The 18,994-nt window shown below is 42.1% G+C and overlaps 1 protein-coding gene across 2 annotated transcripts in view; it reads left to right on the top strand.

Annotated features, from left to right (window-relative positions):
- Positions 1-18,994, top strand: part of MYO1A (myosin IA) — a 160,514-nt gene that overhangs the window by 83,877 nt on the left and 57,643 nt on the right. For both annotated transcript variants that reach the window (XM_040340952.1, XM_040340953.1), the window contains exons 4-7: positions 8,437-8,531; positions 10,339-10,443; positions 13,097-13,143; positions 18,158-18,221. In XM_040340952.1, the coding sequence (XP_040196886.1) occupies positions 8,437-8,531; positions 10,339-10,443; positions 13,097-13,143; positions 18,158-18,221 (311 nt within the window). The remainder of the gene's footprint in view (positions 1-8,436; positions 8,532-10,338; positions 10,444-13,096; positions 13,144-18,157; positions 18,222-18,994) is intronic.

Genomic DNA, 18,994 nt, shown 5'->3' on the forward strand with positions numbered 1-18,994 from the left:
AAGATACACCGCATTTTTCTATCTACAGGGCTGTAACACACCTCATAAACTTTAATCCTAAACACAAGCAAAAGATGTCAGCGCTCAATGGGTTAAATGAAGACAAGTCTCTAAATCGCAGTAATAAAAAACAGGAACAAGTTTATTCAATGACGAGCTAAGATCGAAAACTAAATCCAAAGATCATTGTTGAGATGGTAAATGTAAAGGAGGGATATAGAGTAATTCATTGAAATTAAAATGAGCCTACAGTTTTGCTGGGGGTCCCTGAAGCAGTGAGGAGCTGACGGTATCCATCAATGGGATAGTGCAGCATGGAGGGAGCCAATAATCTTTCTGCACGGAGAGATCCTGACCCGGATGGCAGACCTGCTCACCAGCTTTGTCTGGGATGGCTGGCATGCTGCTGAAGGAGGAGGAGAGCCGTGGGGTTGGAAAGGAAGACAGGCCGCTCTCTACAAGTCAGCTATGATCCAGAACTGAGAGCCGGGAGAAGGGAACCAGGGAGGACTTGTGTGGATGGCATACATAGCTGGCCAGGGTGGTGATGGTCTGAAGAGTTTGGGAACCAGCACAAAGCGCAAACTGCTATGTTGCCGTGACAACACATTTCAATGCATGCGCTCTGTCAAAAGACTATGACAAAGTGGATGCGCGTGAAACGCGTCGTCACGTCAACAGAGGAGCTTGCGCTTCACGATGGTTCCCAAGCTCTTCCAGCCATCACCACCCTGGCCAGCACTGCATACCATCCATACGAGTCCTCCCCAGTTCCAGTTCCCTTCTCCTGGGTCTTGCTTCTGGATCATAGCTGCTTTGCCATCTCCACCCCACACCTTGTGGCAACCACACGCCTGCTGACAGCTAATCCAGGGAGAGTGGCTCCACATTCGCCCGCGAACCGCGTCTTCTCCTCTCCACTCACAAGCATGCCAGCTGGCTTGGCGAGCTGCCTATAGTGTAATATTGTATTTTTATGGAAGAAAAGGGGTTCCAAATAGTGTAATATTGTAAAAACAAGTGGTGCTTTATTCAGCTGACAGCTATGGTACTCACATAAACATGCAGGATAAAAACATAAAATCCACGAGCGGCGAGCTCGTATGCTGACTTCACTTTTGGTGTGCCTGTCTGTCCCAATGTGTAGCTTACCCTGATGAAGTCACGTGGTTGTGAAGCTACGCGCTGGGACAGACGGGCACATTGGAAGTGACGTTGGCATACGAGCCTGCTGCTTGTGGATTTTATGTTTTTATCCTGCATGTTTATGTGAGTACCATAGCTGTCAGCTGAATAAAGCACCACTTGTTTTTACAATATTACACTATTGGGAACCCCTTTTCTTCCATATATCCTATGGGTAAGCCCAGGAGGGACACCCAGAATACCTATTCATTTTCAAGAAGTATACCAAACACACTTATCCCAGTGGGAATTACCTATTAGGAAAAAAGGGCCCCTAGGGGAATTCGCTGGTATTTATCCATAGAAGTTTGTAGCAAGACTGATTATACCATCCAGGACCTCCATCACTATCTTCACACGCTGTTACCTTACAGCTTTAGGCTGCATTCACACCTGAACGCGGCGTATTTTACCGCGATTTGCCACGACAAATTGCAGCGTTTTGTCCCGCGATTTGCCGCGACAAAACACGGCGTTTTTTAAGCCTAACATACGCCGGAGGGGTGATCAACATTGTCGGCTATGCCGAACACCGAAAGCCGCCTGAAAAAAAGGTCCGGGACTTGTTTTGAGCTTCAGGCGTACGGCGTTTCGGCGTTCGGCGTGGAGATGTGAACCATCTCTATAGCCGACAATGTTAAATCACCCCTCCAGCGTATTGCAGGCTGCAATAGCGTCGCGCTACAGGCGACAAAACGCCTAGGTGTGAATGGAGCCCTAAGGTGAGCGGCCACCCTGCACTTAGGTGTCACTGCACAAGAAAGAAAAGACACCCACTTTACTTTTTTTCTGCACAGGAGCGGTAGAGGGACTCTATTACTGCACCCATCCCCCTTTTTCATTTACTTGTTAGCATTATCACTAAGTACTTGAACTTATGCTCTATTTAATATTGTTATTATTTTATTACATTGTTTGGATTCATTATTTGAGGTATATTGATGTATGCTACACTATTTCTATTGAATTACTTTAATTGATATTGAAGTCCTCCTCTTCTCGGGACCCCCGCCAGCACTCCTGGTCCCCACCACCTGCCAAGTGCACCCAGAGCAAGCAGCTGCTAGGGGGCACCCAGACAGGCTCGGTCCCGAGCTGTGGCTCAGCAATCCATTCACACGTAGAGCTGTGTCTTGGTCCCGCCCCCATCTTCTCTAGATTGGCTCACTGGCTGTGATTGACAGCAGTGGGAGTCATAGGCACCCATTGCTGAGTCAGCCAATGGGGAGCGCGAGCCTCTATGGGAGCCAAGGCTCATCACTGGATCGAAAAGGGGGTCAAGTAGTAAGGGGGGGGGCTGGGGGCTGCTGCACACAGAAGCTGCACACATATACATGCATGAAGGTAGAAAATCTTGAGCTTTTAGAGTCAAATATATTTTTATTCTGTTTGACAAAAAATAATAGTACAAACAACGTTCAAATGTCCGCGAGACAAGAAAATACAATGCAAATACCACTGTCTACCCTCAGCAGGTAACATTATCAACATAAACTCAGAGGCTCCGCCGCCTACGAGGAGCGTACAGTGCCATTCCATATGAAGGGCAGTGAGGGCTTAGACAATTTACATAGTACGACACTTGACTCATTCACCTGAAGTTTTTATCATAGAGAAAGAAAAGCAAAGAAGGGGAAAAGAGGGAAAGAGAGCAATAGAGGATAGAGGAAGAAAGAAAAGAAGGCAGAGAATACCTAGAGAGATGAGGGACCGAGCAGACCACGCCATGTCAAACCTACATGATGGAATCAGGGTAAGTAGCTGGGTTAATCCAGAGGTGCCAATAACATTTTCAGAGCGTTCGAGGCAGAGTAGTCAATCCAAAGGAGCCAGAGGGTCTTGAATTTGTCGAAGGTGTCAGTATCAAGGGCCAGCATTTCTTCCATGCGCATAATATCGTTGACCGTGGAGACCCACAAGGCCAAGGTGGTGGTGGGGGGGGGGGGGGTGTTAGTAGTTTTCCAAAACATAGGGATAAGCTGCCTTTCCCTATGCGTTTCTGGGAGGCTATGGAGCCAGTAAGCATGGACAATAGAGCTATCTCTGGGGAAGGCGCCAAAGGCCGGTCGTATAAACTACTGTATATGGCAAAAACCTGTGACCAGAGGGGCTGAATGGACTGACAATCCCATCATATGTGGGGGTAGCTACCATCTGCCGCACCGCATCACCAGCACGAGGCAGGCATGGATGGAAAAATCTTATGAAAAGATTGAGGGTCCCTGTACCATCGGGAGATACGTTTAAAGTTCTTCTCCTGGGAATAACAGGAGATTGAGGATTTGTGTGTAAAATGGTAGGACTTTTGCCAGTCCACCAAGTGAAATTCCTTTCCCAGATCCGAGGACCACTTCCTTGTGTAAGAGGGGGGTTGATCATGCATCAGTGCGTGTAGTAGCATGTATATGGTAGAAAGTGAATGTCTGGGCGTTTCCAAGAGAGAGCACAGCTGTTCGTACCCCGTCAAGGACCTATGGGTTTGGGAAGAGGAAAAGAGGTCAGAACAAAAGGAAGATATGCGGAGGGCTGTGAGCCAATTACCTTGGTAAATTGGCACAACAGGAGCGCCTGAAGTCGGTCTACAAAAGAGCCCGCCACTTGCCAGACTAGGCGGGAGTAGGGGCCCACCGAATTGGAACCCATGCCTTGAGGTAGAGCGGGGTTGTCAAACAAAGATGTGAGAGGCGAGGGGTCCAAGGACAGTAATGAGAACATCCCTTTTTTGTACCATAAGTGAAGGGCAGCAAGTGTCAATGGGGAAGCGGTGGCGAGTAGGTGCAAGTGTTGTCTATAACCCCAGAGTAGGGCCCGAAGATCATGGGAAGACAAGTCTTGTTCCACCATAGTAGATGCTTTGGTGAAGGGGCGAGGTAACCATTCCAGAACCATAGAAAGTAGGGCCGCCCTGTGATACAATTCAAAGTCAGGAAGGCCTACCCCACCCTGTAATTTGGGATAAGTAAGCAGAGTGTGACAAATGCGGGACATACCTTGATGCCAGATGAAACGAATGGACATCGATCGCAGGGAGGTGAAGAAGCATTTAGGGACGGAGATAGGTACCGTTTGAAACAAATAGAGTAGTTTAGGGAGGGTGTCCATTTTCAATGTGTTGATACGCCCAGACCAGGGTATAGGAGAGGAGTTCCAGGCATCCAGATCCTTCCGAAGTCGGGCCAGTAAGGGGAGATAATTATGTCTAATGGCCTGGGCCAGGTGTTCAATTACCAAAACGAAAAGCAGGGGCGACAGGGGGCAACCCTGCCGAGTGCCATTAGAGATCTGAAAGGGTGTGAATGAGGAGCCGTTAACCAGAACAGATGCCAAGGGGCGAGAGTATAGTGCCATAACCTTGGAAACAAAGGTGGGGCCAAGGCCCATCTGTTTCAAGGAGAGGCGCAGAAATTGGAAAATTGACTCGGTCAAAGGCCTTCTCTGCATCAAACGATAGGAGGCATGCCTTTAAGTTGTGACGTTGGATGTATGATATAAGATGGATGGTTTTGGTCGTATTGTCCCTGGCCTCCCGACCAGGGAAAAATCCCACCTGATCTCTATGAACAATCGAGGGTAATAGTGGAGAGAGATGGCATGCCAAGACCTTCGCATAGAGTTTAACATCAAGGTTAAGAAGCTAAATTGGCCGGTAGCTACCGCATTGAGAGGGATCCTTGCCGGGTTTATGTATGACTGAAATAAAAATATTGAGCTTTTAGAACCAATTTAAATCCACAAAATATGCTTCAATAACTTTGCCATAAGGGGAGACAAATAGACTTAAATCTCAGCACACTCATTAAAAAAAAAAAAAAAAAGCTCCATTACATGTTCTTTTTTGCCCACAAAGAACTTTAGGAGTATATAATGTGCCTAAAGTGTAGTGGTCAGGAGTATGCCATATAATTTTAAATCCCAGCATACAGAGTGCAGTGGTCAGGAGTATGAAATGCACAATACAGTGTTTATCATGCAGGACACAGGAGTGTGTAATTCACAGGGTGCAGAGAGAAGGGATCAGGAGTACGTATTGCACAGAGTGTACAGGGGTCAGGAGTGTTTAATGCACAGAATACAGGGACTGCAAAGTGCATGCAGAGCACCTTTAAGGTTGGGTCCACCAGGAATGTGGGTGAGCATATTTAATGAAAGGGGTTCAAAGGCCTTAACATTTTTTTCAAGATTATATACATTCATTACCAAATGAAAATTAAATGTTGGCTCAGAATGATGTTTGCTTCATTGAGGTTCTGCAAAATCAATACAGGGTGTTCAGTTCTGGCCAAGCAGTCTGCATTGTGCTTGATTGAGATGATCAAGTAGAGACAGACATTGGTTTACTGGAACTGGCCATTATGTAGTGATAACTGCATCAATACAGAGAAAAAAATAGATTCCAGTAAAATGTAAGTCCCATATTTTTTCATTTTACTCTGGACTGTGCTGCTGCCTTTGCTGTAAATCAGATATTTCCATTAAAGCTCGACAACTTATGTGCAACATTGTACTTTTACTAGCATTTTCACCAATAGATCTGTACAATCTGTAAAACATTCAAGTAACATATGCTTCTATGAGATGTGTCTATAAAGTTATCAGAAAACAAATAAAACAGAAAATACAAACAAATTACCTTTATTGGCCTTTACAATTATTGCCATCCTTCACAACACCCTTTTGGCAAGGTTCATAAAGCTTCCAGAAACTGTCAGGAAAGGCCTTTTAGGAATCGATCACAGAACTGCTGTCACACATTCTTGGATTGTCGCCATGTCTGCAAAATGTGCGTTTTTAATGATGCTCCTCAGGCGGGGAAACAGAGAGAAGTCTGCAGGCGCCAGAGCAGGGTAGTACGGTGAATGATGGAGAGCAGGTATGCCACGCTGAGTCAAGAATTGGCACACATGGATCACCCTGTGATGATGATTCGTAGAAAGGATGGATCCTGGTCACACATTGTAATGAAATCTCCAGAGGTTTCCATTAATTTTGCTTTCTGTTCGTCTGTCAGCTTGTGCGGTATAAACCAGGAACAGATCTTTGCAGATGACTGTGCGCACCGTGTCTTTGCTAATGCCAATTCCTCCGCCATCAATCGTAGAGTAAGTCGCCGATCTCATGCCAGCATTTGATGCATTCGCTCGATCATGTCTGGGATTCTGCTTGTCGATGGCCAACCCAAGCGTGGCTCATCCTCAGTTGGTTCCTTCCAAAAATGTTTAAAACCATTTGTAAACACATTTTCTGCTCACGGCTTCCTTCCTGTACACTTGCACCAACATTAATGCATCTTCGTCGCCGTTTTCACCAATTAGTAGCAGAACTTGATGTTCACTCATTGTTCCATTGCAGTGCGACCCTACCTCTCATACTGACTATGTTTGACTGCCCACAGCAGGTTTACCCTTACAGTCATGTGTACTCCATGCTAGGTGCCACTGCTTTACTCTCTGAATAGCCATGTGCATGCGCACGCACCTGACCCATATTGCCATTGAGATTTCAGACCATTCACTGAACTTTTTTGACTGACTCCCTATTTTAAAGATCTATCAGTTCTGGCGGATCTGATATTGAAAGATTCGGTTATGTTTTGCAAGGATACATATCTCTCAAGTCTAGGCTTCCCTGGTCTCTGCTGAGCTTCACTGAGCCCCAGTCAGTCATCCTTACGCATTCTAATTTATATGCTATCAGTTCCCCCTACTGCCAAGAAAAACATATATTCAGTAAATGTGAGTATTTTTAGATCTATCTATCTATCTATCTATCTATCTATCTATCTATCTATCTATCTATCTATCTATCTATCTATCTATCTATCTATGTGCGTGTGTGTATATATATATATATATATATATATATATATATATATATATATATATATATATATATCATAAAAGCTCTTTTATTGCATTCTCCATACAAATGATCATTTACAAAAAAAAGTATTTATTTTTAGTGTCAACCCACCCAAAGGTAATATTTTAGGTATGGATGGAGCTTGGTGGGCAAAGCACTAGCTTTATTTGTATTGGATACTCCAGCAGTGACATTTTGCACATTCTACAATTTATAATATAAAAAACAAAAATCAAGCAGGAACAGTGGGAGACAGAAAGTGTAGTTAAAATCACACCTTTAATGAAATGACAAAAATAACAGTACAGGAACATAGTCAAAAAACAGAAACCAGGGGTAGGATGCCAGAGAGGGTAATCAGATGAGTCGGGTCAGGAAACCAGAAGTCAGCGTAGTTAGGAGCAAAAATCAGGAACAGGAATCGGAAGGGAAGTCAGCTAGGCCAAGTCATACATAGGAGCACAGGAAGGAACGCATTAGAGATCATAGACCATGCAAGGGCAAGGAGCAAATGAGCTAAGTTGCTTAAAAAGCAAAAATGGGGCTGGCTGTGGGCTTGACTAATGAGGCAGGTTATTGGTAACAGGTAAGTCATTGTGGTAACGAGTGGGCGGTAATTAACTGACAGCTGAGCAGCTTCTGAGCACTGAAAGAAAAGAGCTGTTCGTTAAGTAGCAGGAGCCCAGCCCTGACAGTTCCTTAGAAATTGAGGCATTTGTCAGGTCAGATGGTTTGCATCTACCAAAAGCTGAAAAAACAATCATGGGTGAATTAGCCCATTAAACATAACACATCACCAGTAATTATATCACATGGATATTAGGCTATCCTTCATTATTCCATTTCCTTGTCAAGGGGGTAATTGGTGTTGTCATAGGGATTGTTCAATGCACAGTTTGTGGTTTCTTTATGTGTTACATTCCATTACCAACGTTGCATGGAGGGAGTTGGATTTGACTTTACTTCAGAGATGTAAATGCTGGAGAAACAAAGATCAATAATGGACCCATCTTTGTATGTTGGTTATGATTGCATAAAGCTGAATTAAACCCTCCTACCCTTTACAGCCAGGGAAGCTGCCATTTTAGCACCTGTTTGATTGGGATTTCCCATGGTGCTGCACATGTTATCAGTTATACTACCAGCTATTTGATACCTTGACAGTTTTATTGAGAGCGCAAGCAACTGTGATAGAGGTGGGTTTAGTTTCAGTTTAACAGATATGGATAGAAAAACCTATTAAAATTTTCATCTCAACCCTTGTCAGTGCTGTTGACCAGATCTCAATGGCAGTGCAAATTTACCTGGATAATCAACACGCATATTGTGATATATATCTACAACAGCTGGAACCTATGGTCTAATGTTATTTACTTTTCCTCTTATTTACAGCTATGCATTGGCTGATGAGGCATACACGTGTCTGCGTGAACGTGACAGGGATCAGTGTATCCTAATCACAGGGGAGAGCGGTGCTGGAAAAACTGGTAAATACACTCTACTGAAGACTATTAATTTTTCATGTTCATATATGTAGCACTACCCCCTCCTTCTGCTTCCCTGTGGCCACTGATCCCAGTTCCCTTTGCTTGCAGAAAATGCTAGACCACATGACTGCCACCAGTTACACCTGGCTGATCTTCCTCCCAGTCCTCCTGACTGACTTTCTGCCCCTGTCCTGCCCAACTGGCACACACTCATGAAGACCTCCCAGGGAAAAGCATGGATGAAGACTTGGCACTATGCGGTCTTCAAGAGAGGCCTGCTGCAGATGGCAGCCTCTCCCCTTGTCTGTTGCTGCACCATGGTGATCTACTGACTGTCTCTTCTTACTCCTTCCCACTGCCTCTCTGGCATGGATTCTTTCACTGCCTTCTGTGCCAGGATCCTTCCAGGCCAGCTTTTTGAGAGCACCTGGCCCATGGCACAGGTTTTCTCAAGGGCTATTTATGGGGTTGTCTCAGTCCCCTGCCAGCCCACTTCTGGGGATTTGCTGAGGCTCCATAAATATTCGTGGGAGCTCCTCCTAATCCTCGCCCTCTAATTCTAGAAGGTTCTCTAACCTTTCAGACACCAGAGGGAGGCACCTGAGAGCTGCCAGGATGAGTCATCAAGCCCTGGCCTCTAGTAACCCTGACCCAATTCAATGACTCCGGTTATTCTTGGCCAGAATTTGCTTTTTCCTACTCTCAACACTAGTAGCTCACACTAAAGGGTGCTACATATAAAATGATATTAAGGATTTGGCAGTTGAGCCTGGGGGGGAGCCACTCACCATAACCAGTATACTTGTGGTCCATTTTTTTTGCTGTCCAATGTCTGAATTAAAAAAAATTCCAATCATCTTACTGTTTGGTCTCTGATCTATCTATACAATTTTTGTTTACTGTTCACATAATTTCATAGCCCAAATACCATAGTAACATATTACGTACGCTTAAAACAAAGGCCAGAGTTCAACAAATTTAACCTAATTTTCATTGTGATGCTGCTTTCATTGTGGATCTATAAAAAGGCAAATTGCAACCTAGTAATTCACACTATTCTTGCCTTATCTATTACTTTTTAATCGAACCAGTCATTTGATCAGCCTATGGAATTGTTGCCTAAGAGTGACTGTTGTTGAGCTGGCAGCTGACCCATTCTAAACAAATACAAAAATGAACCAAAGTAAGCAATTCCCTGTCTTTAAGCCAGTTATATATATATATATATATATATATATATATATATATATATATATATATACATACACACACACACACAATATATATATAATTTTTTCGGACAAGCTTTCGTGGTATGTCCCCTTCTTCAAAGTCCCAGCAGTACTAATTCACAAACGTTTTGTGAATTAGTACTGCTGGGACATTGAAGAAGGGCATATGACCCAAAAGCTTGTTTGGAAAAAATGTATGTTAGTGCAAATAAAAGTATCATGGCAATAAGCTCTGCTGTAGTACCCAGCCCGGATTCTGGGGACAGCGGGAGGTATGCTCTCTTGTCAGTTGCCAGCCGTCGGGATGGGGAACCGCAGCACCCGCTACATGCGCTCCGCCTCTGGACACAGACAAGGAGTAGGGAGGGGAGCACTTTGAAGCTTCGGCGCCCCCCACCTCTGAGGCGCCTGGGTGCGGAGCACCCCGTGCACCCTGCCTAGGATCGGCCCTGCTTATGGACTCGTTCACCTAGCAGAAACTCAGACATTACCCTGATAACTGATTGTGCTGTTTTGCTGCCTATCTCATTTTGCACATACAGATTTGATTAAATAAGTTCCTGTTACTTTCACAGAGGCCAGTAAGCTGGTGATGTCCTATGTGGCAGCTGTGTGCGGAAAAGGAGAGGAAGTAAATCAAGTGAAAGAGCAACTCTTGCAATCAAATCCTGTTCTGGAAGGTGAGTGATATAATACTGTTGGCAAATAGAATTTCAAAGAGTTATGGTTACTTCTGTAACAATCAACTATTTCCACAGTATGGGCAAAGTATATCTTTTATGTGGACAAACATATAAAAGGATACCTGCAATGTGTTGCATTTTTTCCAGAAACAAAAATAACATAATCGATCAAAAGATGTCATATGAACGTAAGGAACAAAGCCACAACCTTTGTTTGTCCCAGGGCCTATGTGCAAAAATAATATGACTGTAATTTTACATGGCTCCTCTTGTACGATACGGAAAAAAGGGGAGCTGCTATTAAGAAAAGTAGTCCCTCTAAACTAACTTGTAGTCCATTAAACCTGGCTAAAGTGCCACAGCTATGAACCAGCAGGCACTTCCAGGAGACTGCACATCCATTTAATTTTGCTGTTAGGTAACCTAAAGCCCTGTACACACAATCGGACCTTTGTCCGACCAAAATCACATCGGAATTCCGACGGAATTCCATCAGAGTAAAAGAGAACATGTTCTCTATCTAAACTCCGAAAGAAATTTATCGGAATTTGTGATGGAAATAATCCAATGGGGCATACACACGGTCGGAATTTCCAATGGAAAAAGTCAGTCTGACTTTTTGCATCGGAAATTCCGATCATATGTACGGGGCATAAGAGTCCTGCACCCCGGGCACTCTGATATCCAATAGTTGACTAGCTTTCAGAGTTGACACCCAGGCTCTGCCCCCCTCCTGTACCTCCTTATCAGTTATCACTGTGCTAGGCAATATTGAGACACATCGTATGAAAAGGGTCTTGAACACTGTATAAATGACTCCTTCAAAAATGAGAAATTATACATTTTTCGAATTTTTCTAATTTAAAGTGATTGTAAAGGTTATAAAAAAAAATAACAAACATATCATACTTTAAGAGAGAAGAGTGCAAATATAAAGGCCTAATATTGCACTGCCGGCGCTTAGTAATGCAAAGACACCTTTAGAGTGACTGTATGTGAAGTGAAATAAAAGATACCAGAGATAAATTAATAAGAGAACACCAAAATAAGTGAAAGTGGTGTTATCTAAAAAGCAGCTATTTGAATAAAACGGGGCAACCCATTTAAAAGATGTATAAACAAGTATCTAAAAGACGTGAACTAAAGTTCAAAGATAAAACAGCGCTATTGAGTTGGTATGTCAGCTCAGATAATAAATAGGTCCTCTGTTGAAGTCGGAAGTGACGAAACGCGTCAGGGCGTGGCTACAACGGCGCTACACACGGATACAGACTGCGTTCCACCGCGCTCCACCACCTACCAACCACAGTCCAGCACTTGCTACAGCAGCTACTGCACAGCACGCTCGCGGCGCCTGGAGGATAGAATACGGCGGTGACAGCGGTGAACCCTTTACTGTTTACGTTTGTTTAACAGTGTTTTATTGTACGGGCATACACCTTAGGGTACTTTACCTACTTATGCTAGTTGTATTTAGACAATAGCGCACTATCATATGTCTGTTTATTTGTCTTACATGTCATCTTGCTGAGACGTGTTTTGCCGTATCAATACCTGGAGGACCAGATGGTGTACCTGCAGAGTTATTTACTTTTTCTTTGCTGTGGTAGGATCGCACCTCTGGTGGGTGAGTCCAACCACTTATAGAGGTATCTTATTTTGAGTTGTTTTGGTGTATTCACGCTTAGGATCTGATCACCTCTCACATCAACTGGGTCCACTGTTTTTTTATTATCTGAGCTGACATACCAACTCAATAGCGCTGTTTTATCCTTGAACTTTAGTTCACGTCTTTTAGATACTTGTTTATATATCATACTTTAAATAACAAACATATCATATCATGATTTAGCCATCTGGTGAGAATGCGTTTCTCCCACACGAGTGAAGGTGAAGCACAGCTAATTAAAAGTACTTGTCATCACACAGACTTTCTTTGGTCCTTTTTTCCCTTTTGAGGACTTTCCTTAATATAATTTTGTATTTGTGTGGTTATTGATTATGCACTAAATAACTAAGTTATATTTATATTCGAGTTAGTGACAACTTTTAATATTTTCAAGTATTATACTTACCTGCTCTGTGCAAGGGTTTTGCACAGAGTGGCCAAGATCCTCCTCTTCTGGGGTCCCTAGGCAGTTCTCCTGGCCCTTCCTCTTCATCAAGTGCCCCAAGGAGAGGCACATTCCATGGGGGCACTCGTGCGGGCGTGCTCCTGTGTCCTGCTGCTGACACAGGCAGCAGGACTCGGCCCTGCTGGATTTGATTGACAGTAGTGGAAGCCAATAGCTCCTGCTACTATCAATCTATCCAATGAGGACCCAAGACTGTGGCTGGAGCTGCTGTACTCGTCCCTGTCACTGGAACTATCGGGTTCAGGTAAGAAAATGGGGGATCTGAGGGGGGTAGCTGCACCTCGGAAGGTTTTTTAATTTAATGCATAGAATGCATTAAGGTGAACAAACACAAAGGTTTACAACGCCCTTAAAAAATAGGTCTCATTTTCAGATCCTGCCTTTTGGAAATGGAGAGACAAAAAGTGATAGGAGTAGTGTTTCCACTGAAGAGTGAAACTCTGCATAGCCATTATTGTACCGTGTCACAGTAATGTGGCATTAACCTTTGGTTCATTTATTTATTTTTACTACAGCCTTCGGAAATGCAAAGACCATTCGAAATGATAACTCTTCCAGATTTGTAAGTTATTTTCTGCCAAAAAGTTTTTCCAGCTGCCTCCTGTTAGTTTATTTAGTATACTGTCTTCTTGTTTTTTGTATGTCCATCTTGCCATGATCTAAATTCTTGAATTGCCTGTGCACAGAGATACTTATAGCTGTTTCGCTGATGTCATGCGACAATTTTGCACTGTACAATATCTGCAAAATGTGTAGACCTCATTTGAAGGACACAGATTGCTTGCCTTTGTGATGTATATAATGTCTATTTGGTTTTAAACTCTAATATATGGTAATTATGTCCTTTATTAATTTATATGTTCTGTTGAATCATACATAAGTGACACTAGGGTTATATTTAAAGTCCTAAAACCTCCCTTACCTTCCAGTTACTTTACACTGTACATGATACAAATATGTCCAGTTTATTAAGTAATTCAGGAACTGGTCAAAGTGGTTTAAATGCTGGCAGTTTAACCTTCCAACACAAACATCCCCAAGTGGAGTAATGATTTTGCAATAAATTAATTAGTACCTCAAATATTTCAATTAAAAAGATACTTATAAACATATACACAAAAAAATTCCACTAAAACTTTCATAAAACATACTAAAACCTTGATGAGGACCCATATTTTGTATGTTTTTTTTATTTTATTTTTTGTCAGAACTGTGTGTGCTGAAGACTATTGATTAAATTAGAAGCAATCATTTCTCACAAAATGGTCTGTGTGTCCACAGCGCTGTCACAATCTATGAAAATTATACCATAAACTGTTTACAAATGAGTGCAATAACAAATTATGTTAAATTAAAAAAAACGGAATTTAAAGTGCTAGTGTAACATGAAGTACATATAGTTCAACTCCAATTCATATACAAATAAAGTGCTAATAATCTTCATAAAGTGTGATCTGTGCTTGATATAAACTGATGCCAATGGTGAAAAAACTGTGCCGTTCCCTGCTCCCCTCCTCATGCGTCCCCCACCCACCAACTCCTGGTTAAATCGCCTATTTGTTGTATGAGAGGATCTTCTGGTTGTATGGTAGTTAATTCACTTGCTTGAATTTCCCAGCAGAACGGTGTATATCTCAAATGGGTTTATGCAAAAAAAAAGATTGAAAAATATTTATAGTGTAATTCCATTATTTAATTTTTAAAACATAAGTATTACACTCACGTGCAAAAGTATTGAAAACAGGCAACAAGCGTCTATTAAAAACCTGAACTTTCGGTATTCATTCCAATAGCGTTCCAAGGATCGGATGTGATGCTATTGGAAGTTCCGCCTAATACATTTCGCTCCTCCACCGGAAACATCATCAAAGGGCCCGGGGTGGAACGAAATGCATTAGCCGGAAACTTTCGGTGACATCACATCCTGTCCTTGGAACGCATACCGCGAGTTTAGGTTTTAAATCAGCGCTTGTTGTCTGTTTTAATACTTTCGCATGTAAGTGTAATACTTATGGATTTTAGCATGTTTTAAAAATAAAATAATGGATTTACACTATGGATACTATTAAATCTTAATTTTTTTGCATATACAGTGGGGATCGAAAGTTTGGGCACCCCAGGTAAACATTTTTATTAATGTGCATAACGAATCCGAAGGAAAGATGGAAAAATCTCCAAAAGGCATCAAATTACAGATTAGACATTCTTATAATATGTCAAAAAAAGTTAGATTTTATTTCCATCATTTACACTTTCAAAATGACAGAAAACCAAAAAAAATTGGCGTCTGCAAACGTTTGGGCACCCTGCAGAGTTAATATCTTGTACTGCCCCCTTTGGCAAGTATCACAGCTTGTAAACGCTTTTTGTAGCCAGCCAAGAGTCTTTCAATTCTTGTTTGAGGTATCTTCGCCCATTCTTCCTTACAAAAGTCTTCCAGTTCTTTGAGATTTCTGTTACGCACTGCTCTTTTAAACTTGATGCCATCTGTGAAAAAGCTGAAGTTAAAGAGAGGATGGCTTCTACAAATGGATAATGATCCTAAACATACCTCAAAATCCACGGGGGATTACATCAAGAGGCGTAAACTGAAGGTTTTGCCATGGCCTTCACAATCTCCTGACCTCAACATAATTGAAAATCTATGGATAGACCTTAAAAGAGCAGTGCGTGACAGACAGCCTAGAAATCTCAAAGGAAGACTTTTGTAAGGAAGAATGGGCAAAGATACCTCAAACAAGAATTGAAAGACTCTTGGCTGGCTACAAAAAGCGTTTACAAGTTGTGATACTTGACAAAGGGGGCAGTACAACATATTAACTCTGCAGGGTGCCCAAACTTTTGCAGACGCCATTTTTTTTCTGTAATTTTGAAAGTGGAAATGATGGAAGTAAAAAAATGTTCATCTTTCCTTGGCTTCGTCATGCACATTAATACAAATTTTTACCTGGGGTGCCCAAACTTTCGATCCCCACTGTACCCATTTGAGACATACACTGGCCTGCTGGGAAATTTAAGCAAGTGAATTACCTACCATACATCCAAAAGATCTTGTCATACAAAAAATAGGCGATTTAACTATAGGGAGTCGGTGGGTGGGGGATGCATGAAGAGGAGAGCAGGGAACAGCACATTTTTTTCACAATTGGTATCAGTTTATATCAAGCACAGATCACACTTTATGAAGATTATTAGCACTTAATTTGTATATGAATTTGAGTTGAACTTAGTGAACTTCATGTTGCACTAGCACTTTATATTCCTTTTATCTTCAGTTCACATCATTTGTCATTGCACTAGTTTTTAAACAGTTTATGGTATAATATTCATAGATTGTGACAGCGCTGTGGACACACACACACCATTTTTTTGCACAGAGGGTAATTAGCCTTTTTTCCATAGCAGCAGTCTAACAATAGTAGCACATCTATCATAGCGCAGGAATATTCGGCATATAATAATTCCTCACACTTTCAAAATACGCAAAATATTGTTTGTTATATGCCAACACAGATCATTAGGACACTACATAACTTGTGTGCAAAGTTCACACGCAAAAAAAATAAAGGTAAAATCGATTTCACTCCATTGGGTCATAGATACAACGTTACAACGTTGGTACAAGAGTTGCAACGGCCCCACTCATATGGTATGCCAGTATTTCAGTTTATTTGCAAAAAATATTAAACTCAAGCAGTTCATGTGCAGATGGTCCATAAATCACTTCCAAAACGGTGGCAAACTATCACACACACAGCATGGTCATTGGATATATCACTCAACAGCTGAATCTCTGCCATGTAAATCTCCAGATATGGCTACTGGCATCAGCAACCTGCTGCAGCATTCCAGAATGCATTATATTTATATGTGTCAAAATGCCATAGGCCAATGATGATACCATTTTATGTGTGATTGCTATCTTTTAGGCCAGGTTCAAACCTATGCGAATTGAGTGCGACTTAAACCGCATTCAATACGCAGAACATTTCTAAATACATTGTTTTCAATGAGGCTGGTTCACATATGTGCGATGCATTCGCACTGCGCATTGCCGAAAAAACGTGTGCGTATTTTAAGCATTGCGGTGCAGCTCAGATGCAAATTCAGGCCCATTATCTTCTATGGGCACGCAGCTGATTCGCAGATGTGTTCATTTCTCTTCAGGATTTGTCTCATTCAGCTCAATACACTTCCCCCCTCCCCCTCCCCTCTCCCAGGTCTCCAAATTCACAACTAATCTGCAGCTAAAATGCAGTGGATCTGCTGAACAGTTCTCTTATCTCTCTGCAGAGATAAGAGAGCTGAAATTCGCACCGCACTAGTGTGAATCCGGCCTTTGGGGCAGATCCACAGAGCAAGTATGCCGGCGTATCTACTGATACGCCGGCGTACTTTCAAATTTCCCGTGTCGTATCTTTCGTTTGAATCCTCAAACCAAGATACGACGGCTTCTGGGTTCGATCCGACAGGCGTACGGCTTCGTACGCCTTCGGATCGTAGGTGCAATACTTCAGCGCCCACTGGGTGGAGTTCACGTTGTTTTCCATGTCGGGTATGCAAATTAGGGATTTACGACGATCCACGAACGTACGCGCGGCCGTCGCATTTTCTAACGTCGTCTGTAGTCGGCTTTTTCCGGCGTATAGTTAAAGCTGGTATTTTGCGGCGTATAGATAGACTTGCCATGTTAAGTATGGCCGTCGTTCCCGTTTTTTTGCATAAGTCGTCCGTGAATAGGGATGGACGTAACTCACGTCTAAGTTCAAAAAATGACGTAGTTGCAACGTCATTTCGCGCAAAGCACGGCGGGAAATTTCTGGACGACGCATGCGCAGTTCATTCGGCGCGGGGACGCGCTTCATTTAAATGAAACCCTGCCCTCCACCCGCCGATCTGGATTCCGCCGCCAGAAATACACTACGCCGCCGTAACTTACGGCGCAAAATCTTTGTGGATTTGAAAGTACGCCAGGTAAGGTACGGCGGCGTAGCGTATCTCTGATACGCACCGCAAGTGTAATTGTATGTGGATCTGCTTCTTAGTCTTTTATTATATTCCAGCTCCACTATGGTAGACTTTCAGAAACGCAACAGCTTGAAAATATGCATGTAATTGTCAGGCACACTGCATCAAAGATTATATTGTCAAAGTAACAGTCTTGTTGTGCCCTTTAAGTATACCTTTTTAACACAAATATCTGAAGTGGACAATACTGTAAATGTATTTATTGGTAGTAATTATTGTATTGTGAAAGTACTCCATCTCAGCATTATTTTTTTGTTTGTATATTAATATGTCCACTTTGGAAATTCAGTGGCAGCAGTGCCTAGAAGGCTTAAAATGTTTGTATGATTTCTGTTGTCCTCTGGCAGTGGTGCAGAAGCTGAGGAGTTTGTCTAACATTCACTGAATATTGGATGTGTACTCACATTCACTTAAAGTTATTACCACTTATTATTATCAAAAAGAAAGTTAAATGATGACAACTGAAATATCATCTTTAATTTCCTTGAAAAATAATAAGTGCTGTGTCGAATGCTCCCATCCCAAAGTTTTCTTTCCATCATTTTCAGGGAAAATACATGGACATTGAATTTGACTTTAAAGGAGATCCAGTTGGAGGTGTTATCAGTAACTGTAAGTATTTGTTTCATACAAGGATTTATAAAGTTTATAAAGTATGATTTAACACTACCAGAGTTTTGCATTTTGTCCACACATGTTAAAAAAAATCTAAATTATTTTTAGTCCTTAGGATTACATAAAACCCCCAAACATTATATATTTTCTGAAAGAAGACACCATCGAGAATAAAATAGTGGTATTTCCAATTTTTTATGTCACTTGAAATCACCACAAAAGCCTAGGAAATGGAAAATGTCAGTAAAAAAACACACTAAAGTTAATTTCAGGGCAAACAAATGCAATAAACTACCCAAAGTTTGATAAAATATAAAAGATAAAGTTGCACCGAGTTAATAGATTCCCAACATGTCAAACCTTACATTTGCGTGTGCCCGTGAAATGGCAATACATTTCAACAAACTTCAGTACCCTTCAGTGGCTCTTCAAACACCCCTATAGGTCATTCATTTAGTGTTACGGAGGAGGTTTTGTGCTAGAATTGCTCTCACTTTGGCGTGCGCGCCGATATGTAACATGTGTATCGCAATAGATATTTATATGCGTAGGCGCCCCAGACACCTGCATTTATGTTCGTATGTGCGTATATGTGGGGATGGGGGCCTCAAAAATTGTTGAAGGGGGGATTATATGTGCTTGGGTGTAACTATTTTTTTGTTTTACTTAACTTAAAGTCCCCTATGTGATGATTTTTAGGTGACAGGTTCTCTTTAAAAGACCCTGCATGTCTCCTCTGGGCTCCACTAAATGTATTGCAATGCGGATCG

This window comes from Rana temporaria, chromosome 2, assembly GCF_905171775.1.
Source record: "Rana temporaria chromosome 2, aRanTem1.1, whole genome shotgun sequence".
Lineage (NCBI taxonomy): Eukaryota > Metazoa > Chordata > Amphibia > Anura > Ranidae > Rana > Rana temporaria.